The following is a 24172-nucleotide window of genomic DNA, read 5'->3' on the forward strand; positions in this document are numbered from 1 at the left end:
TTGAAGTTGATAGCGGATAGCATAAGTGTTTCTACCATGTGGCCGCCAGTACTTTTATTATTTATTGTTCATTTAGATGAGGAGATTTTTAATGCTGGATTTTCTGCTTCCCTTTAGGGTTAGAAATATGATAAACATTCATGGGTAGAGAATATTTCTGCTATTTAAAATTGCAAAACACCAGTAGACCAGGAGGTTGAACAAAGCCCTAAACCAAAAGAAATATGGAGTTTGGAAATTTGCCTTTAAATGTCTTTAGAAATACAGTATCCTACTTTAATAATCAGTTCTCTGTTTAAGTGTTTTACCAAAATGCAAAGTAAGGGCAGAAGATGATCCCTTTTCTTCATTGCAGACTCAAACTCTGTGCAGTCCTGTCATAAATAATGTTTCATAATTCCCTTTGAAAACTCTTATTCATATACCCTCACGCCCACATCAATCTCCCATGAAACACTGATTTTATATCTTTTTACACATGCTAGTTTGCATTACACAATGTGTTCAGGCTTAAGTTAGTTTCATTCACTCGTCGAGAGTGAGTCATGTGACTTTTTCCCAACACTGAGCCTGGACGAGCGCCAGTCTTTCACATCTCCCGTGCTGAGTGGGCTGCATGCCAGCAGACTGCAAAACTGCAGAAACACTTCTCTGAGATGACACTCGTACTCCAGTTCGTCTGAGGACTGACTCGTGGATGCAGTCTTTTAATTGCTGAAGCTGAGGTATTATTTCCCTAACTTCAAATGAAAACAGTTCCCACCGACTCACCATATGCACATGCAAGCTAGTGCTGTTCAAATAGACCAGAGAGCCAAACTACCATTACAGCCAGATTAAATATGGCATTGCTTCCACAGGAGAGCAAATGAATGCAGTGTATTTCAACCTAAACACGTCTAGGAAATAAATAATAACAATATTAATAGAAGTTCTGCTTTGGGAAACATGGGAAAAATCTCCCCAGTAGTCAATCATTCAGTCAGAACTGTTAACATTTCAAGATTTAGGGATTTCTGGGATTCTGAGGGGATCAGTCTGGGAACCCATCATCTAGTCTGCTGGCTTGGCCTTTTGATGCTTTCTTTCAAGGCTTTCTGGGTGGCCAGCAGTTATCTGGAGGGACACTTCCTGTTGTGTCCACAAGTTTAATGGATTTAAAAAGCTAAAATCTTCCCAAACAATAGCCATTTTTTTTACACTAAACACTATTAATAGCCGTTAGACTACAAATTGAAAGCATAATGCTAATAATCTTGTCCTTTATCCAAAGATATTGAACATCTATGCACAGATACCTCTTTGGAGCGATTCATTTTGACTCATTTTTAGATCTTCCAGAGTATAAAAGATGAACATACCTTACAGGTTTGAAAGGTGAAGCCTTGATACCTGAATCCTTCAGGAGGAGCAGACTCATCTGGTGGCAAAATAAGTTCTGATTGTGAAGAAGTCCTTCGAATGTCCTTTTTTTCCCTGATGAGTTTATGGAATCAGTCACTAGATTCAAGCATAAGCAAGTATTTTGGAGACGTTGGGAAGGAAAAACTCCCTTTTTTGCAGGAAGAAACCTCTGGCAGAAGCTTGGGATGTGCAGCCCTCTGCGAGGGGAGGAAGACAGTACAAAGACTGAGATTCAGTAATGAAATATGAAGTTCATTTTGTAAATTTTGATCAATGTTTGAGTAATAAAGGAGGCTGATGCTTGGTTAGGGTTTGTGTTAATGACTGGTCAATCACAAGTCATTAACCAAAGTGTCCCTCGGTTTCTCAGAGAGGTCTCAGTTTTCATTGTGCTATAAAACTACTGGTGTATTAAAATGTACTTATCAACCCATCTTTATTTGAGCTGATGATCAGCCGCCTGTAAATCACATCCTCCTGTCCAGCAGCCACAGTGGGATTTATTTTAACACATCAATCAGTTTCTGGCAGCATAAATGTGGCATCTGCTTCATTAGCATGATTACTAATGCTTCATGCATTTTGTTACAGCAGGAGCAAAGCAAACCTTTGCATGTCATTCACTTTTCGCAGCGTTGGCATTTTCAGCACAAAACCCCGAATGCATTTTGTTGCCTCCTAATTACAGTGTGATTATGGAAATGAGGATCTGCAATTTAAAGTGTTAGAGAACGCTCCTTTTATAGGATAAAGCAAATGATGAACTAGATAAATTACATTACAGGAAGGCAGACATATGCAGCGCACATGCTGTGAAAAACGAATCTACGTATTTAACAGCTGAAGTGAGGCGAGTGCCGTCGGCAGCGGCGTGTTTTCTGACACATTTCGGTGTTTCAGTTTGCTGTCTATGAAACATCCTGGGGCTTTTTGTTTGCGTGTGTGCATGCGATTGGTTTACTGTCTGCCTGTGTGCGTGATTTGCAGCTGCCCGTTAATGCGCTGGAGGTCAGCTGTTCCCAAGGGATTGTTCCCCGTCTTCAGCTCTGAAATCTTCGTAGCGTTTTACAGTCTTATCAAACCAGCAGGCTTACCTTGAGCTGGATGTGTGTGAGGTGCATTGTCAAGTTGAGGACGAGGACGTGTGTGTGTATGTGTGAGCTTATTGAACTCTTGCCAGCATAGCCAAAGATCACTCCCTGATTGCAGGCCACAAAAGCATGACGAGGATTACTGAAGCCGGACTGTGTGACTGGAGGACAGAATGAAGAGGAGATTGATTGGTAGATTTCCCACAGCGGGAGAACGGGCAGTTTTGAATGGCACAGTGGGATGAAGCTTTCAGGAGCGCACCTGCGATAGGCGTCTTGCGACTTTAGGGGGTGGAATGAAATGTCTGCATGTCTTCGGCGCACTTAAAGGATGGTGTCGATACGAGGCTGTTGCTAAGATACAAGATGGAAGATGATGGCCCCAGAGTGCTGCGAGGCTGTCCACTGGGTGTTGTTAGAAAAGACCCGAGGGTTATTATGTGGAAATATTGGCTTTTCAATTTGCATCATCTCCAGGAGAGATAGCTCTGTGCGTCACAAGCAATTACAGCGTCGTCTTCTTTTGTGCTTCTTTGCCGTATCTATTACTCTTCTGTCTGGTCGCCTTCAAAGCACGGCTTTTACTCACACCCTCCGCTCCCCGCTTTGTTTTGTCTTTCAATCTGACATGTGGGTCTGATGCCAAAAGATTATCCCTTCATGCACAGCCTGTCAATAAAGCATCAAGTGCAACTTAAACTGCACTCAGAGGGGCAATTTAGAGTCCTTGCTGTCAATCAGGAAGTGGCATCTATGAACTACTGGCTGTTACAGTAAGTTGCCCTTTTTTAAAAGAAATAGCTAGTTGTCAAGCTGATTGTTGAATTTCTGAAAAGTCAAAAACTGACAGACGTTATGGGTAAAGCATTCTAGTATCATTGTGAAATCTCTGCCTCTCCTTAACTGTGTTCAACCACAGTGAGAACAAATTGTATCCCTTCCCCAAAGTGATTAATGCCACCAGTGAAATCAGACTTGGACGTTCAGTCGCTGCTCTTCTGATGGTGCAGCTAAAACCATATACAGTGTGTGATCCTTTTCCAAATCTACCCTAATACCTGCCATCAATAGATCTCTTTAGCTTGAAAACTGCCTCAAAAACTTCTGAATTGCAGACAAGAGGTTACCTCCTTTTCCCGTCCAGAGATTTGGAGAGATGTGGATAAAAGAGAGGTGACATGCTGCAGAATATGTAATGTCTTTTATATAATAACAGTGTGATGACGTGCTATAATCATCAAGTCTTCTTCATTTTAATGCTGAACTCCGCAACAACTAGCTCGCTTTCTCTGGATGCTTTTATAACATGATTTGATTGGCCTGCAGCAGCTAAATAACATTTAATCTTCTGTGTTGTGTTTGATTGAATCCACTGTGTACAAGCGCAAAACACGAGATTAAGAATATTTTGTGAATGAACTGATTAATCTCATTAGAGAGTCAGGAGTCAAGTTTAGGTTCTAAACTTGTTTAGTTTGAATTCATGATTATTATATGAAGTTACCCTAACAGAAGCAATAAATAATAAATATAATAGCACTCTTCATGGCCTGTAGGTCCATTATGGTTGCTGCGTTTCATTATTCATGAATGTGAAAATTTTTAATCTCCCCGGCTCAACATCAAATTCCTTTTTTCCTCCACAAATCGCACTTTTAGTATAACTTTAAATTTTAAACTGTTACTTTAATGATATTTCTAAAGAATCTTGTTATTGGATTTGAACAAGTCGTTTCAGACCTCAGAGCTCCATCGAATTATTAATACTGTAACTATAATGATATTCAGCTAGGTGACGGACACCATCCTCAGTTTCACTTTCTATTTAAACCTCACTTCCAGGCCCATGACAGCTGTTGTGGGATTGGAAGTGTGGACTAGAGATAAGATGGGGAAAGGACATAAAATCAGTAAAGCACTGATTCAGTCTGTTAACAGACTCACAATCTGTCCAACAACCTGTGAGATTGCAGCAACTTCCACCAAAGAGTTTGTGACTATTTTGCCTGTTCATGTTCAGTAACACCACGTCTCTGAGTTCTCTCTATGCACCACCTCACTCATGCAGACTCCCAACATGTGACGTGGTATCTCTTCCCTTTGACTGGGTAAGAATGGATAAATGGCTTCAATCTCATAATGTCATTTACCAATAAACCATTTTCTTTAGTTGGTGAGTCAACATTGGCGAGCCTCCCATGTGGCTTGAACAAAAATGAATATAGATCATTTGGTTTAGCTGCGTGACAAATCCCTCTTAGCCCTATCCAGACACTTAATGTACATTGCCTATATTATGAACACATCTTAGTATTCAATGACTTTGCTAATGATCTAAAAGCACAGTTGCTGACTTGTTTAGCAAAATTTACTGTGAACAAAAACAGTGGAGCCGCTATGATTTACACAGGCCAAAAGAGTTGACCTTTATTTTTGCCACTGTAATGTTATCCAGGTCTGATTCACTGAGGCAGCGGTCTAAATAAAGATGCCCAGACCGACCTTCTCGCCTCCAGCTCATCTGGGGGGATGCTGAATCATTCTCAGGCAAACCAACTGACATAATTGTCTCTAGTATATCCTGGGTCTGCCCTGGGGTCTCCTTTTAGTTAGATATGCCTCAAGGAGGCCTTCTAGTCAGATATGTGAATAACCTCAAATGACTCCTTTTGATGCAAAAAAAGCAGCAGGTCTACTCTAAACCCCTCTTGAGTTGCTGACCTCCTCACCCTGTCTCTGTAATTCTAGATCTCGTTTGGAGGGAGGTCATTTCCACCACTTATATCATTGATCTTAGTCTTTTAGAGACTACTTTCAATTCATGGCAATAGGTGAGAGTGAGTCGACTAGTAAATTTACTTGCAGTGGTCCTAAAGCACCCCCAAAAGGATTCCCCAAGGTTCCACACAGTCAAAAGCCTTCTGCAAGTTTAACAACCACTTGTGGACTTGTTGGCAAAAACTCCCACACGCCTTTGAATTTTCATGAGAGTGTAAAGAATAGATGCTCAACAAAGCCCACGATGTTCTTCCCAAATTATACTTTTGACTTGTGGGCAAACTTTCCAGCACCCTGTACTGATCTGTACTCGATGGACATGTGCTATGTATCCAGGAATAACAGTTATGTTCTTTGTTTGTAGAGGGAGATGGTGTATGCACCCCAGGACTCTCCACCCAACCGCCGCCTGAGCAATCCACCGATGTCTTCCCAGCATTCATCTTCCTCTGCTTCCCCTCCCCAAGGCTCACCCTCCCGTGCTCGTCTACTTTACAGTGGCGGAAGGCCTTCTTCCTATGCCGGGCCACACCACCACACCCACTCCCTGCCTCACCCTCACTCCCAGTCCCACCACTCCTCTCCCCACCAGCAGCCCCAGCTCCACCAGCCCCACCAGCCCCACCACCCCCAGCCGGCCTTCTGCGCCTCCTCCAGTGCCATACTTGAGCGCAGGGACGTGAAGCCCGACGATGAAATGGGGGGATCCCGAAGCATGGTGCTGCTGAGGGGGGATGATCGTGGTGGGGGCGGGATTTACGCAGACCCCTACACTCTGGGTCCAGATCCAAGTCGGCTTAGCCTCGCAGGGGGTCCTCACTCTCCTTTGCCAGCAAGAGCCGACCCATACGGCTCCTTATACCGCCGTGGTGGAGGTGGGGGTGGTGGAGGTGCTGCATCAGTGCGTTCACTCACCTCCTATTCAGCAGCTGCACTACAAGGAGAACTGATGGAAAACAGCGCTCTCTACAGGCCCGGAGGACCTCTTTATAACGATGCCTATGCTGCGTCTCTGTTGGCCATGGGGTTGCGGGTGCCTCCACCCTCCTCCCCGCAGAAGATACCTGACATGAGAGATTCCTATGGAGCAACCATGCCCAATCGGGGTTCTCCAGGGAGACAGAGTTTGCGAAGAGACTCTGTGACCTCTTCGGTGTTTGGGGAAAGTCCCAAAGCCCGGGGTCAGGGACCAGGACTGGGTCTCACCTCAGAGCAGCTGTGCCTGTTGGCTGGTGCCGGAGGGGATGGAGGTGGACCTGGAAGCTTCGGCTCACCTCTGCTGGGGAATGAGACAGAAACCAGGTACTTATCATTTTTTATTAATTGCTGGCAATTCATATGTGTATGTGTGGAGGATGTCTACTTTGTTTTCCTATGGTAATGTTAACAGACTTCATGAGTGATTTTGATAATTTTGCCATTAAAACTAGAAATTACTCGCACCTTACCAACAACCAGTTTGTGCTCAGAGCTTGGTGATCTTGCATCTCTTCTAATATGAGAATGTCAGTACTGTTTATCACTGGTAGATGTGCAAATTTATGAATCACTCCCCAGCTGCTTTATTCTTATGGTAGAGATTAGTGATCCTGAGAAGCTTACATAGAGAAACACGTGAGATGGCAGGTGAATCACAGGCAAAGATGAGGACTTCAGGGATATCTGCTTATGTACAGTTTTAAGCAAGCGCACAAGCAAGAAATTAGATATATATGAAGACAAATCGTATACAACAGTTATGACCAATCTTAAGTACTATAAAATTTGTACAGTTTAGCAGAACTGATCAATATTAAAAATATGATTAAAAAATTATGCTACTATCATAGTTATGTAGTGGTGGCAATGTGTTTTTTAAAAAAATGGATGCAGATATTTAGTTTTGTTCTAAAGCCTCAATTGTGGCATATTGCCCACTGCCATGTTTGTTTGTTTGTTTTGAAGTGATGAGAGTTTGATGGTGATATAATTTTATTTGCTAACATCAGCTAGCTTGGCTAGCAAGCTGCATCTTTAACTGTACGAGTGCAATGCAGAGAGACCTATATCTGCCATTTAGTGATAGTTTATAAACTAATGAAGTACTAGAATTGTATTTACTTCACAAAATGAAAGCACACACTTCTTAAATGTTCTGGTTTAGTGTAGAGCTCCCAGTGACGACACAAGTGTTGCTCAAAGTGGCCACGCCTCTAATTTCAAGTCTTAAAATACAAAAGGGCATGCTAAAACAATGCATCCATATTGCAGTTGTTATAATGTAGCAAACTATACTTAGAGACCAGAACCATTTTTGTAGCATTTAGCACGAGAGTCTGTGGCAAATGATTCACTTTGGAGCCAGCTTCATGTGCCATTGGCATGCGACACTTATTTGCTTTTTCAGTCCTGATAGCTGCTGTTTAAGCAAAAGTAGATTTATTTTTATGTGAGGAGGTAATTTCATTGATTTCATAACACAAAAAACTCAAAAGTAATTACACTTGACTTTACATTTTAAATGAGGACTAAAAACTGAGAAACCTTTTAAGTTATGTTTTATGTAAAATGTGTATGAAACATCTGTTAGCCACCATTTCTGTGCATCTTTGAATCCAGGGAGCGTATGGAGGCGATGGAGAAGCAGATAGCCAGCCTGACCGGGCTGCTGCAGAGAGTACTGAGCAAAGCGCCTGAGGCAGAAAGCCCGTAAGACACACACACACACACACACACACACACACACACACACACACACACACACACACACACGCAACAAACATGCATAGAAATTCTGTAAAAACACTTCATTTATACACACAAACACAGACACACGTTTGTCTGAAGCGAACAAATCCATTTTGTAGTTGTTACCTAGTGTACGATTTGTTCTTACACTTCTTTTGAACTAATCCAAAGCCCATTTACAGATCCATTCCTTACACACTGCCCTGAAAACTTGGAAATACAGAAAAGTACATGAAGTACGACCTACCCACATCCATAAAAAGTCTGATAAGAATTCAGTTCAGTTGATAATGTGTTAGAAAATATCACATTTACAACATTTGTAGACTGCTGGGAGATTTGCAGCGTGCAGTTTTAGCATTCAGGTTTAAAGTTTTATGTGATCGAAGTTTGTAAGATATTAATGAAGTGGACAGAAACATATTGTTAGTGTGATAAAGGCTTTTTAACAGGCTTTACACGGCAGGCTGTGGCTGAGAGGGAATGTCAGGATGCTTCTTCATCAGAGGGTCAGGGGTTTGAGTCTTGGCTCTTCCTATCAGCATGTTGAAGTGTCCTTGGGGAAAACTTTGAATTCTTCATTCGGGTACTCCCTTTAGGGCTCACCACAGCAGATCTCTATCATCCTCCTCTGCTACACCAAACCTCTGCATGTCCTTCTTCATCACACCCATGAACCTCCTTTCAGGCCTCTTCTCCTCCTGCCTGGCAGCTCCATCTTCAGTGTCCTTTGTCCAATATATTCACTATCCCTCCTCTGCACATGTCCAAACCATCTCAGCCATGGCTCTCTAATTTTGTCTCCAAACTGCTCAACCTGAGCTCACCCTTGACAATCACCTCCACCCACTCCTCCCCGCCTGCACTCTCTTCTTCACCTCTCTTTTGCACTTGCTTTGGATGTTTGACCCCAGCTTTTTAAACCCATCTACCTTCACAACCTCTGATATTTATAGTTTCATTGTTACACCTGTCTCGCTCTCAGTCACACGCATGAATTTATTCTACTTCTACTGACGTTCATTCTTCTTCTCTCCAGAGCATACCTCCACCTCTCCAAGCTTTCTTCCACCTGATAAAAATGTCTGCAAACATCATAGTACACAGAGACTCCTGCATGACCTCATTGATCAGCCTGTCCATCACCACAGCAAACAGCTGATCCCTGATGTAATCCCATCCCCACTTTGAATCCGAGTCGCTTCAACTACACCCCTCACCTTTGTGTTGCTGTCCTCATAAATTTCCTACACCAGCCTGACATACTTCTCTGCCGCTCCTGAAAGTCAGTACCAGTACCAGTACACTTCCCCTCCATTCTTCAGGGGTCTTGTGTTAAACATTCAGGATTAAAAAAAGCCCACTAGAGAGCTCAATACTTCCTAAACTCCAGTCATGCATCAGTCAGTGTTCCCATGACTGATAAAAACAATTTAAGGCAAAGTGGTGTGTGTGCATGCAAAAGTGCAGCACTTTCTAAGTACCAGGCCAAGCTGTGAGAGAAACAGGGAAAGACTTATCATTGCATGTTTTGGTTATGTCGAGTTGTTTGACCAGAGTTTGTGGTGAAGTCAAAAACTTTTGCAAAGATCCAGAGAAAAGCTGTTTGTCACCAACATTAAACACCTCCAAACTGCTGACCTTTTGCCGTGAGCTTCCTCCCTGCTGTAGCAGCCAGCGCACTGCTGATGTGCTGATGAAGTTAATTCAGTTCACCCCGGGGCCACCGATACCCACTCGAGCTCTCTGAGTAGGATCGGGTTGATATTCGATCCAAATGTTGGAGCCGAGCATCCTTAATTAAGTCCTTTAATTTGTCTTTCAGGGATTTTGTATTAACAGATGAGATTGGATGGATATATTTGGTATTACTGGAGCCAGAGACATGCTGACAGATGCTGTTTTTTGGTTGTGTGTTTCTTGGTGTGTGTGTGTGTGTGTGTTTCTGGGAGGCATTAGAGACTCAGCAGGATAGCATTTGGAAGCCCCGGGAAGCCTCAGATTTGCTGTACCCCAACATCATTAAAACATAAGACAAATTTAAACACTGTGGGAAAATAGAAGAAGGGCAGGTTACAATCCAAGTACTGTTTATGAAACTGAAGAGAAACTGTTTTTGATTCTGTGTTGTGCACTTTATTGCAATGTCATATTAAAGAAAATGAAGCTGCTGGCTGGAACCTGAAAGGCGAGAAGCCCTACTGATGCTTTTAGTTTGTAGCAGCCAGGATTCCTGTGTCCTGAACCTCCCACATTTCTTTTGAGTCACTATTGTGGGTGTTCATTTCAACATCCAAAAACCAGGGAAACCTTTTAATAAATGCATATATTTAATAAATAACTGCAGGCCTTATCATCTCTGTTGGTTTTCCGCCTTTTTTCTGGTTGTTATGATGTGGAAAAAGCTTTAAAATTCATATGTGTTTTGCTTCAGCTGAGGAAGAAAAAATGTAAATTTATGTTAAACAGCGATCTTCCCACTACGGTAGATCATGTAGGGAATAGTGAAGGAGCGAGGGAAAAAATCCCGACTACAGCAGCACGCACTCTACATTCACACATTTTCCACCATATATCAATAGCTTCTCAGTAGCTCAGTCGATAGTGTGTTCTGGCTGTAAGTACTTTAACACTTGCCTCTTCCAGGGAGAAGATTGAGTCAGCCAGTGACTGCTCAGGAACTGACAGTAAGTGCTCACTACCAAAAAAAAAGAAAGAAAAGGAGACAAAGTATTTCCTATCACTGCCTGTCACTGCTTCACACTGCTGCCTGTTTGATAGCCACATAAATTAGCTCTTTTTCCTCACACAGAGCTGCTGCTATTTCATTTTCTCTGCATAATTCTTAAGGAGCCTCATATGTGATTGTAATGGCTGATTCTGCAAGCTTCCTCATACTGTACTGTACTGTACACGCTGGCTTTTGCTGCTCTGTAACTGGTGCCCATGCTTCTTGTTTTAGCTGGACGAACTATAAAAAAGAAAGGTAGCTACTGTATGTGTTCCTGAAGTGTCTGGTACCCCCCGTCTCACCCCTTCCCTGTTTTTATCTGGAGTCCCATGAGTTCCTAGTACATGTATACATGTCATTTTGAAGGATCTGCCTCTCTGACACCTTGTGTCCTTCACTTTCCCCTTTGTTCTATGGAGGGCCTAAACTGCCAAAATTAGAAATGATTAAATAAACAAATAAATAAAACTGGCTTAATAAAATTTAAAATATGTGATATTTCTGTTTTATTTGCATTTGCATAACATGTTTTTTCGCTAGTTCACCTTTTTATTTGCTCTTCATAACCTCAGGAGACTTTTATACCTGACTATCCGTTTACTGATGAATTTAACTCGGACTGCCCATGCCAAGCACATTGAGTAGCCAAGTAATAGCCAGCTGGGTAACTGCCCCCTGTTAGTTTGTATTATACAAAGCAAATGTTAAGTATACAATCATCAGCCACTTTTTTAGGGACAGCTGCTCATTAGGGAAAAATATCAGCCAATCATGTGGCAGGAACTCATTTAGGGATGTACATATGGTCACATGGAACAACCTCCTGAAGTTCAAACTAATCATCAGGCAATTTAAGTGACTTTGAAGGTTGTAAGGTTGTTGGTACCAGACAGGCTCTCTGAGAGAAACTGCAGATGTACTGGGAGTTTCACAAACCCACCTGTAGGACTTACAGAGAATGTCTGAAGAAAGAAAATATCTATTGAGCTGGCAGAATAAGGTGTCTTCTCTCAGAAAATGCTTTGCTGATGGTAGTGGTCATAAGAGAATAGCCAGACTTCTTCAGGTTAATAAGACACTTTAACACACTATAAGTAAGACATGAAGCGCAGTGTCTCTGAATGCACCGTCATGGGAGCCACTTCGCGGTGCCGTAATGGCATAAGGAGGGTTTTCTTAGAAGACTTTGGGCTGCACTCCATCAATCGAATACGTTTCTGTTGTCAATCATAATTTTAACCTCACGCCTAAAATACTATTTATATGATAATCCAGACATATTACTCGTTGCAGTAGCTGACCAACCTTAGCTCGCTTGCTCACTAAGTTGTCACTGGCAGACTTTTGAATTATCTGATGATATGATGATTGGCTCAGAGAATATTTTAATTCCTGTCATCCATTCTACCATCAGACAACAGATGGATCCAAATTCAACCTCACGACACTTTTTCAAATGACAGCTGTGCTCAAATGTTGCATGGAAACAGAGATGAAGAAAGAAGCCAGGGAATACATCTGGAAAATTATAATTAAATGATTCGTAAAACTGTCTATAAAAAAATAAAATGTATATTTAAAAAACAGAATCAAATAGGAAAAACAATATGTGTGTGTGGGTATAACATATCAACTACAATAAAAAAAATTTCTTTAGTGGATTATTCCTTACATTATGCACATTTTTAAACTTGAGCCATTTTTTTTTTCTTTATTGCATTGTAATTTTGGCAGTTTTGGTCCTCCATAGTTTCCTGTGTTTTTGAGTGAGAAATCGCTGAGTTGCATTAAATTGGACACGACAAACTCTTTGCTTTGTCAAAGTTTTTCCCTTCAGCTTTTCAACTAAGGATGAATTTGCAGGCGATCAAAAGAGTTTGATGTTTGAACGTTTGTGCGTCAGAAAATTAGCTGCTTGTGGGAAACGCGGAAACATCTTTAGAAACATTGATTTCTTCACATAAAGTGTTCAGTTTTAGCCTCCTTTTTTCCTATTAAGGATCTAAAAAGATGATATTTTGCAATTTCAATTCATATCTTATTTCATCGCAAATTACAGATAAGTCTGGATGTTCTGAGTCCCTTGCGACTTGAATTAGACTCTTCTGAAGAGTCGTTTTAGTTGTGATTTTTATATTTTAACTTCTCCCATTCACTCCAGCTGCTCCTTTTTTCTCCTGTCAGATTTTTATCTGCGTGTCTCACTGAATGATAAAAGTTAGTCAGTAATGGTTCGATTTGCTTGAGCTCTTATCTGTGGACTCTGTGCTGGCAGTTAAAAGCTTACAGAAAGATGAAGGCTGTGCTGAATTCTGGTTGACCGGGAGAGCTGCAGCAACTGTGCCCATAATCAGTTATACACAGAACCATTTCCTCACCTGTACAGGTGTCAGCATTGGGGTGTTACAGTCTTCCTCCTTGGTGTGGACAGCTGTAATTAGTTTTAAAAGAAGCCTTGAAATGCAACTCTTACACCCCCTCCTCTGTTACTAACTGACTGTCTTCCAGTTACTTTCCTTTGTCTTGTTCTGCATGATGCGTGTGTCAGAACGTAGCACTCATCGCCATTCAAGAGGATTTTCTCATTTAGAAACACTCACACTTTGTGGCTGTCTGGGAGACGCCTCTATAACGAGACTCTCGGATTAAGTGGAACTGCTGTTTTTCACTCCCGATCCTGTTTGTCCCCGAAGCCTCCCCATGCTGTTTATCACTGTTGAGTCTACATAAGACTGTAATCTCCACCTCTGACCTGCAGCACAGATAGAACTTGTCCTGGATTTCTGTTTTCAAATGTGCAAACATCCAGTATATTCTGTATTCATGCAGTCAACCAGCAGATGTTTCTCAAAATGCAGATTTCATTTGAAGCCTCTGATTTGGTAACAGTACTCTGGGACAATTTTCTATCAGCTCTAAATGTGCTCTAAAGGATCCCAATACAAGGAATGAATGAGTTCCCTGAAATGAATATCACTTTCTGCCGGGCAGCTTTGACACCATCTGCTCCTCTGGCCCTGATGCCTCCTCCACCCTCGGGGCCCAACCAGCCTGTGACGGTGTCCCGCCTGCAGATGCAGCTCCACCTACAAAGCCTGCAGCAGAACACCAACGCCCTGCGCAAACAGCTGTCACAGCTACGCAACATGCAGGTTTGTAAACAGACAATTTTGACTGAAAACTATTTTCAAATATGCAAACTAGCGTGTCACCCACACTTTCCCCCTCCCGTGATGTCATATTTTTTGTCAGCAAGGTTGTGCAAGCTTGGACCAAATATTAATATTAATGCCCCACTGTACAATACATTGAATAGCGTTGATCACCTGCTTCCCTCCTTTGCTCTCTGTTTCACTGTTGGTGGGTCTCCTCGGCTCTGCGCCAGCAGCAGAGGAAAAGCAGATTTTTTAGAAAAGAACTAAAGTGAAACGAGTTCACAAAGATTAGGAGAATAATATACATTTATTTTCATCATTTATTATTATATATTGTTTAAAATGTAGAACTTATAGAATCCTTTAAGAACTACTTTTTGATCCATGTTTCATATTATTGCACTTTATTTAAAAGAGCCTTGTAACCATTGAGTTAAGAGGGTTTTATCTATGTGCGGTAGCCTCAAAGGGGGATATGTAATATGTGCAGCTTGCAGTACTGTTAGAGTTGAGTCCCTCGATTAAGATAAAGGATTACTGGGGAGTTTTCCTCTAACAGAGTAGGAGCTCTTTTTGCAAACAGACCAACACACCAGATGTTGTTTGATCCCTCAGGAGAGTAAGTTTTAACTTCAGTACATTTACCTCATAAACTCACAAATGCAGTTTGAATATTTGGGTACGTGCACTCATCCAATAGTGTGAATGGAAACCAGTTCAAGTTTTAAGCTGTGACTCTGTTTCCCAGCTGGAGAACCAGGACTCGGTGCTCGCCCTGCTGAGACAGACGGAGTCTGAACTGAGCCTCATGATGCTGGATGCCATGCGCACCCAGGAGGACCCGCTTCAGAGACAGCGCCTCCTAGTGGAGGAGGAGAGGCTCAAATACCTAAACCAGGAGGAGCTGCTCATCCAACAGCTGCAGTGAGTTTGATCTTAAGTAAGAAGCACAGCAAACAGTCAGGTGGTCTCGGTTGGTTCGGTGAGGTGAACGATTCATGATGTTTCCAGTTGTTTACGCAAAGTGTAGACAGTGTTTCCTGGTATGTTTAGCTGAAGTTTCATTATTTCCTGGTTTAAGCTTCACATCAAAATCAAACCAGGAAAAAAAACTTTTTGCATTCATCTGCTAAACGATGGTGCTGGCAACAAGCACAATTTTGGGACTATTTTGTAAATGTTTTGGAAGCCAGTAGTAGATGAGTAGTAGTACATGAATAAAGTCTTACACTCAGTTTTAAAATTTGCAGGGCATCCACTGTGAATTCAGGTGTGAACAGTTACATTTTCAAAATAAAAGACATTTACAAATTTCTGTCCTTCACAGCGACCTGGAGAAGTCTGTGGAGGAGCTCCAGAGGAACTCGTCCGTGAATCACGGGCTCGTGACGGAGCAGGACGTGGAGCAGAAGAGCAAAGAGCTGAGGATGCTGGGAGAGACACTCACTGAGCTAAAAAGTAAATGCTGTCATGACCAAATCTGTGATGTTTTGTTTGTTCTTTGAATGTTCGACGCTTTAAAATCCTCTCAGTTAACGAGACTAGAGGACATAAACTACATCTGCCATTACTGATCAGGAAGCCCTTCCCTAACCCCTGGAGTGTTTAACTCCTCGACCTTTCACCCTTTGTGTTACGTCTCTGTGTTTCAGTCTTTGATCCCTCGATCCCGTTTGCTTGTTAAGTGATGATGTTTTGACCTCGTTTGCAGATGCAGTCATGTCCTGCGTTGGATGAGGCTCTCATTTCTTTAGTGCGCTGTTTATATTTTATCAACATGAAATGAGACCCTCAGAAGTTTCCAGCTGTCTTTCTGTCCATCTTTCTAGTAGCACTATTCATGTGCAGTGCACCTTTAAGGTATTTTAATCACACGGTGCACACCACAGTCTGGAATCACTCTTGGGCTGGCTAAGATTTTAGTGTGGACATTAAGCTTAGCATCAAGACTCATTCATAGAAAGTCATCCAAACCATGGATGAGCATATTAATAACTGTTGTCAGACATTCTCTCAGCTGAAGTTTGATGTTTATTTCGTCTTCCTGCCGTTTGTTGCTGCCCACCAGGAACATTTACCTGTTATTGATAAGTTTAACCCTCATTCTACATCTTCCCTCTGATAATCTGTTTATATTAGCCCGGCCATATCTCTGTAGCTTTATGCCACATAGAAAATTATTATATGTCAAACATGCTATGTTCCAACTTGCACTGAGGAACTGTTGGCACCATTGTCTCGCAGCACAAAAGCTATTTGTTTGAATCTGCTCTCCCGAGCTCTTGTGTGGAGTTTGCATGTTTTCTGTGACTACCTCGCACAGTCCAAAGAGATGTGTGGTAGGTTAATCTGTGATAAACTAATCGTGTGATTAGGCAGAGGATCCATAGTGGGTCCACGACCCTCTAAGGGACACTTTCAATAGGGCATAAAAACCTGGGATTCTCCACCAGTTTCTCTTAGAAGTGAAGAAGCTTCTAAAGAAGTCCAGGTGCTTTTCTTTCCAAGCTCCTTTAGTCATCAGGAATAGAAAATTGCTAAATGAAGATCAGTCTATTTCCTTGTCACCAATCCTCCACACAGCGCTGGTGTTTATTTTTACATCGTTGATTACGTCCATCGTCGTGCTTTACCTTTGAGTTTCTTTTTAGAATGAATTCAGAGCATGCAGTATCATTTTCAGATGTTAATTAGTGACCTACCGTGACTTCCTGCTGACTTCTAACTGCTAATTGTCATAAATCCTCTTTTTCATGAATTTCTGGATATTAAACTGTATTACAACAACTGAGGGAACGTTCATGCTGATCTTTGTATTGGAACTGATTTGGATGCTTTAGTGGAACATCTGTACTGATGACTGGTTAATGAAATTAACCACTTAGTTAAGATAATAGTTTTTTAATTTTACTGCTATATGCAAATGATACCCCACCGCTCCGCTGGTGAGCAGCTCTGTGTCTGTCGGTGCTTTTAACTTTAAACTGCAACAAATTCAAAGGAAAAAGGTTTCAAACACCTGCCAGGCTTAGCTGCACTTTCCAGCACTGTTGCTTCACCTCTGCTGTAGCCCAGCGAGACATTAACACATATCTTTGTTTACAGGATGAGACTGGATTAGCTGAAGTAATCTCCCTCTGAAAGTGGTCCCATACAAATTCATTTTTACACTTATTTGTTTTGCAAAAGGAAAAGTGCTGAGACGTGAATCTAAATGAAGCTGAAACACTTTGTTTTTAAAGCTTCGTATCATCATAATTGCGTCACTGTAATTACAAATATTTTGTGGCTGAGGGTCCAGAAGCCAGATTTTTAAAATTTATTTTAGTGCCATGAAATACAACAGATAAATTCCCTGTAATATTTATTACTACTGCTAATGTACTTTTCTAGAAAAGCCAGCGTGTGATGGTGTAAACACTCACTAACATGACTTTACAATCAAATGTTTCATACAAACACTGATCATCATGAAATCTCCCCACGTACAGTACTGTAGTTACAGGTCACAGTTCAGGTGCTAACACTGCCAAAATACCGTGTTTGTCCATTTTCATGTTATGCAGACATGCAGATTAATATTTATGAGTCTTATTGTCCTTTAATTAATATTCATGAAGTTCCAGTTGGCCTCTGTTCCTGCTGCTTTGACCTGTGTACTTCTGTCTCTATCCTGAATATTAACAAGCAATTCCAAATCTCTTTGAAGCTCATTGTGTTGTGAGCCTGGATCCTACAAGTTTAACAGTGTCCTCCACTATTTTATATTTAATGTGAACTTAGAAAATGGAAAAATAGTTTTTATTTAGTTGGTTTTATAAGTTCTTAGTAGGACAAGACAGCAAAAGGAAAGGGACTGAAAATAAGGAATTATTTTTTTAAAAGTCATAAAAAGTGTTGCAGGTTAGACCATAAACAGGAAGTTACTGAAAAAGAAAAGAAAATCCAACAACAGGGAAGATGCATACTAAATACACACTAAGCAGAGAAGCAAAATAAGGGGCAGGTGAACCCAATCAGACCTTAATACAAACTCAACTTGGACGTCTACCTCTCCTCCCACCTTTGCACACTGAGGAGATTTTATTTATGATTCAAATGGAAGAATTACTTATGTGTAAACCAGATACTCAGAGTTGATTTAATAAGGGATTGGGATGCTTTCTTCAGTAATACCATAATATGTCTCAGAAGCAGTTCAATTTGATTTCAATTCAGTTTTATTTATACAGCTTTAAATCACAATAACAGTCGCCTCAAGGCGCTGTTTATCGTGAGCTACAGATCGGCCAGTAATAGAGAGAAAACTCTGAAAATCAGACAACAGTGACAACATTTATAAAAGATGGAAATCGCTTGGAATCACTCACTAGTTGCAAGTTTTAATTCAATTAAGTTTTAATTCTGTAGCACCAAATCACAACAGTTGCCTCAAGGCGCTTTGTATCGTGAAGTAAAGATCCTACAATGATACAGAGAAAACGATGAGGGGCGGCCGTCTGCCACGACTGATTGGGGTGAGAGGAGGAAAGCATGACAAAGACATGCTGTGGAAGAGAGCCAGAGATTAATGATAACTAATGATTAAATGCAGAGAGGTGTAAAGACACATAATGAGGGGGAAAGTGACTGAAGAGAAACACTCAGTGCATCATGGGAATCCCCCAGCAGCCTACACCTATTGTAGCATTAATAAGGGAGGATTCAGGGTCGCCTGAATACATGCTTTAGCAAAAAGGAAAGTTTGAAGCCTGATCTTGAAAGTAGAGATAGTGTCTGTCTCCTGAATCTAAACTGGGAGCTGGTTCCACAGAAGAGGGGCCTGAAAACTGAAGGCTCTGCCTCCCATTCTACTTTTAAATCCTATAGGAACAACAACTAACTCTTTATTAGGATGATGTGGTACTATGAGGTGGTAAAGAGGAGATGGGTCCTGATTAAACAATGGGCAGGATTTTAACCTTGATTTAGCAGGAAGCAAAGATCTTTACTCTCATCCAGTAAGATGTGGAGGTTATTTATTTAACTTGTTCTTGGTCATATTTCTTTAAAGTGACCGTTGTAGCAGTCGCATCATCTTCAATTTCCCATGTGCCTCACAGCCTCTAGTTTGTTCTTTATGTTTATGTTTTTATGGAAAAACAAAAACCAATAAATAAAATAATATTTTTTAAAAACAAGGGCGGGAAAAGAACAAAGGAGGGAAGCAAAATTATAGAAAACCACATGAGGAACTAACCTCCAAAATAAAATGGGAAATAAGAGGGACCAAATGAAAACACACAAACATCAGACTCAGATGAAGGGGAACACACTTGGAAGAAGCAAGAAGTGAGAGAACAAAACATAATCAGTAGGCAAGAAAAACAGAACAATGGATAAAACAAAGCTAACATATCTAACACTTTACTTCAACCAACATCCATCCATTCTTCTACCTGCTCATGGGTGGAGAACGACTTTGTCTTTTCTGCATTTCTTTTATTATGAAAAACAGAAGAAGAGTCTGAATCTGAGGCATATACAGCTTGTTACCAGCACACACCCAAACAGGACATATAAATACTACAAAGAATGAAACATATGTTAAAAAAAGTTTATGTACAGATAAGAAGACATGGCCAGGACACGCCCCTGAGGCGCCGCCATTTCTGCTGAAATCCAACATCTCAGATGTTACAACAAGCTAACATGTCCTTACTTCTCGTTTAGCTGACCCCCGCTGAGCCCTCCTCATAGGAATCATCTGGATATGACAGGAAAATCCTGGGTGACAGAAACAGCATCCCGTCTTCCCTTTATGTCCCCTTCCCTGTAATCCGCCTCCTCCCGCCGTCCCTGCTCTCCGGCTCTATTTCTTCTCACATCAACATTTCAACATATCTCTCTGACACACAGCTTTCTGTTTTCACTGATGCCTCTTTCCTCCCCACCCTGTGCAGACCAGTTCCCGAGCCTTCAGAGTAAGATGCGCGTGGTGCTGAGGGTGGAGGTGGAGGCTGTGAAGTTCCTGAAAGAGGAGCCTCATCGTCTGGATGCCCTGCTGAAGCGCTGCAACACCATGACAGATGCTCTCAGCACGCTGCGCAGGTACTCGAATTAAAAGTGAAATGAACCCTCGCTCAGTTATTAAAGCAGCTCAAGTATTTTCTGCAAGATTTACATCAAACCACACAGTCAGTCATCATTTTTTAGTAATTTGGTTTAGATAATACAGCTGACGTCAGTCTTATCAGGACCAATCAATTATTTAATTTTTTTTTTTATCATTTGATTATTATAAAAAATAGTTTTTTCTTTATTTACAGATTATAAAAGGACTTAAATAAGGATATTAAACTACAATATATACACAACATGTGATCGAGGTTTTAGGAACGAGCCCAGATAAATCAAAAATCGTACTTGATCTCCTCTTCATGGTCATTTTCCCGTTCACCTCTCAATTCTTTTCATCACAGCTGCTCATTTGAGATCTCTCAGTAGAAGTGTCCTTATGCTTCTCCCCCTGTGATGTGTTCTGGATCGGCTCCATCGTCTAAAAACAGCATCTTGATTTCAACTTGATTTTCATTTTTTGGATGGAGCACAGGGATGCAAGTCTGGTGACAGCAAAATGCTCAGAGTTTTTCATTTGCCGTGTCACCGTCACTCCTAGAAGTTCCCCCTCAGACACTTCAGCAAGTTACAGTAGAACAGCTGGCAGTTCCACCTGGGTGGATGAATTTAATGCATTAGACTGTGAATGTTTAACGTTGCTGCAATATGAGCGGGTGGTGTCCTGACCATCTTTGGTTCGCCACATCTGGTTTCAAACATCGAGATGGCAAAAGGCAAAAATGGTCACCTTCTGATGTCAAAAGTACGACTTTATAAACCAAGTGAGAGTGACTACATCCATCGTTTATATACAGTCTATGAGCCAAAAAGAACGATGAGCTCGTGCCACGCCGAGGCGCCTGTCCATCTGTGTGTTCGCGAGAATCTCTACTCCCCCTTTACCTGTACTCAGAATTTAACTAAGCTTGCACAAACTGCTCAAGATTGAGGTTACACTCATTTTAGAGGCAGTAACTGCGATGAGCTGATGCATCTGTTTTATCAGAAGGTCTTTTCCAACCACTAAAAGGGACCTAGTTACATCTTGGTGCCAGATGCCAACACAATATCAGGCAGGTGGTCATTTTGTTTTGCCTGATTGGTATATATTAACATCTACACAGATTTAATAGAAACAAAGGCTTGTGCGGTGCTAATGACTACATAAAAGTTCTGCAATTTTTTTTAATTTAATTTCGTGTTTTATCCAAAACAAAGGTCCAGGATTGAAAAAGGATTTGTTGTAATGTGGAATCAGTGGAATGCAGCTTATATGGGATTCCCAATTATGTGTTTAAGATTAACATTTAAGGAAGTAAAATCAGAATTGATGCATGACTGCGCTGCCAAACGCTGAATAATGCCCGTGAGTCCTGTGTGAACACCGAGAACATCAGAGGAGAGCTGACGGGCGCAGCAGTCTCTCCTTTCCACTGTTGGTATTTCTGATTAATGGTTAAACGTTCTGGTCATCAGACAGCACGCCTCGTTTCTGCTGATATCAAAATGATAACATGTCATATATCGAGGTTTTTGTATTTATTTTTAATTGAAAGAAAAAGTTGAAAGTTAAAAACTGTCTAAGCAGCCGTTCGGGAACTTCAGATTAAGACATCTGAATCCTGTAAACGGGATTATAAATCTCAGAAAAATGTTGATGCCGGTTTTCTTGGGGAGCTGCAGGACTTTAATGTAAGATCAGTAGGATTAAAATATGTGAGAAACTCCTCTCCGGTACACCAAGTATGGCCAATTATTTCAGCTGTGTCATCTTTCTTCAGTTCCTCATATGCGGTAATTCAATCGTTCATGCGATGAGTAATATATCACTTACCCTCGGTGGTGATCTGCAGTGATGTTTGTTTTAATAATCCTTTATCTAACTAGGTAAAAAAAGTCTCATTCAGACTGAAAATATCATCTTGAAGATGGCAGCAAACATCGTTACATTTATAGACACAAACAAACAGACAAATAAAACTGTCACACAGAACAGATGAACCCGGGATGTGCCGGGCGCAGTTGTGTCGCTTTCAGGTTCCGACGTGGCCACGGGAGCTAATGGCGCCCGCCCCGAACGGTGATGGCACGTCTGGCAGACGTTCCAAAAGCATCTGAGGAGTAGCTCTCAGCAGCAGAGGGAAGGGCAGGAAGATATACACAGAAGTATCATAGGGAAGCCAGTTAATTTCAAAATAAAAGAACCCATTCAGAGTCAGTGCTTTACAATACGCCTGGTTTGATTTGAAGCTTTGTGTAGATGTGACATCATATGACATCCTGATCAAAGCTCCAAGTTTGAACGGGTTCATGTGCAAACAAACTTTCAGAGCCATTTTGTTCTTGATCTTTACTTGCACGATTGTCAAAAGGCAGTCAAAACATTTAATAGGAGCTTTGGGTTTAATAAGTTTGCCTGAGCTGACCCAAAGGTGGCACAACCAGGAGCAGTGTGTATTTACTTCAACATTTACAGCTTTGTGAGCCATAAACAGGATCAGACCATAAGGCCTCGTTCTGCTGTAACATCCTGAGACACGTCGAAGGCTTTCTGTCCGACGCAATGAAGGTTCCTCTACAGGTGCTCAGAACAAGATTTCCAGGAGCGATCTAATTAGCAGGAGTGCTGGAGCCAGTGTTTTACAACATAAAGAAATGGTCTGGCCAAACTTAAATCTGGCACCATTTTTGCCTTTTTATGGGTTCAACAGTTCAAGTTTTTGATATTTAAGTTTTTGCAGTCAGTCAGCAACAGTTTGGATCATTTATGATTCATTACCAGAGTTTGTTAAAGTAAACGTAATAAAAGCTGGTTAATCAATGACAATAGACTTCATTGTGTTAGCTGATGACCTTACCGTTATTCTGTTGTCCCCTTTGTTAAAAGACAAGTCACTGAGGGGGTGTGGAAGAGCCCCGAGGACCTCTCCAGCCAACCGCAGAAACGAGCCGATGACCTGAGTCGTACCTCTGATCTCGACATCCTGAACAGTCCTCCTCTCAGCCTCACCGATCTCAGCACCAGCGCCGGCCTGGCCAACTGGATGCCCGTGTCTGCCGGCGACGCGGACACCTCGGGCCCCGAGCAGGACATCCAGCCTACGATGACCTTTAGAAATCGAGTTCTTGATGAGCTGCCAAGCCGGCGTCCTCCTGATAAGTCTGTGTCCGCCGAAGTGCGACTGGTAATGAGCTGCTCATTATGACTGTTTTTCTTCATCTTACTGGTGTGAACAATCTTAATGTGCACGTTGTCAGGATCGGCCAGATGGCAAATATCCATTTACATTTGAAATTGCATCTGAAGGTACTTAAATCCCTCCATGAGACCGTGTTCACACGCCAGCAGTTTGTTTATAATTCCATTTGTCCATGCAGCATTAGAAAACAAACTGCTTCTCTCTGCCTTGGTTATGTGTTTCCAGCTCTGCCTCTTAGTAGTTTGCATGTTAGGGCATATCATTTGTCTATATCTGTATTTATGTCAGGCGGCCGAGCGGGACTGGGAGGAGAAGCGTGCCAGCTTGACCCAGTTCAGCGCCCAGGACATCAATCGCTTGCTGGAAGAGACTCAGGCAGAGCTGATGAAAGCCATCCCCGACCTTGACTTCGCTGCCAGGCACATAAACAAGCCGGCAGTGCCCCCAAAGCCCCAGATCACCATCCCAATAACGTCCGCCGCAGCTACCTCTGCAGCTGGGACCACTGGGACCACAGCCACGACCTCCACCACTACAAACACCACACCCAGCGGGGACCAGCAGCCTGGAAAGGTGCAGCTGGCTGCCCAGAAGCTGAACAGCATGGAGGGGGCTGGTTCGCATCGAGGCTCAGGTCAGTTTGTGTTTCAGATTTAAATCTGAGCTTTCAGCTTTGACTGAAGTGCCTTTGTGCCGTCTTCCTCCCCTCACCCCCAACCAGCTGGGGTGAGGGGGGGGGGGGATATTACCTTACAATATAAATAAATAAATGTTAAATAAAGTTATTTAAACAAAATGAAAGTTAAAATACTAAAAATCTGTTTATTTTTAAAGTGGACCTCAACGTGGCCAAGTATCGAACAGAAAAGCCCTCCAAGTCTCCTCCTCCGCCTCCACCTCGCCGAAGCTTCCCCTCCGCTCACGGCCTCACCACAAACCGTACTGGAGAAGTCATCGTCACGTCCAAGAACCTGAAGGTGAGACTCA

At 41.9% G+C, this 24172-nt stretch overlaps 1 protein-coding gene across 1 annotated transcript in view; it reads left to right on the forward strand.

The window, feature by feature from the left end:
* The window catches only part of srcin1b (SRC kinase signaling inhibitor 1b), a 123926-nt gene that overhangs the window by 84198 nt on the left and 15556 nt on the right, over window positions 1–24172 (forward strand). Inside the window, exons 7-16 of the mRNA XM_085417081.1 lie at window positions 5638–6575; window positions 7872–7961; window positions 10647–10687; window positions 13723–13883; window positions 14635–14810; window positions 15214–15344; window positions 19829–19976; window positions 22873–23170; window positions 23474–23819; window positions 24020–24162. Of these exons, the coding sequence (XP_085273207.1) occupies window positions 5638–6575; window positions 7872–7961; window positions 10647–10687; window positions 13723–13883; window positions 14635–14810; window positions 15214–15344; window positions 19829–19976; window positions 22873–23170; window positions 23474–23819; window positions 24020–24162 (2472 nt within the window). The remainder of the gene's footprint in view (window positions 1–5637; window positions 6576–7871; window positions 7962–10646; window positions 10688–13722; window positions 13884–14634; window positions 14811–15213; window positions 15345–19828; window positions 19977–22872; window positions 23171–23473; window positions 23820–24019; window positions 24163–24172) is intronic.

The sequence above is a fragment of the Rhamphochromis longiceps genome, linkage group LG8 (genome assembly GCF_057381845.1).
Source record: "Rhamphochromis longiceps isolate RC_006_pf linkage group LG8, R_longiceps_female_GT1.1, whole genome shotgun sequence".
NCBI lineage: Eukaryota > Metazoa > Chordata > Actinopteri > Cichliformes > Cichlidae > Rhamphochromis > Rhamphochromis longiceps.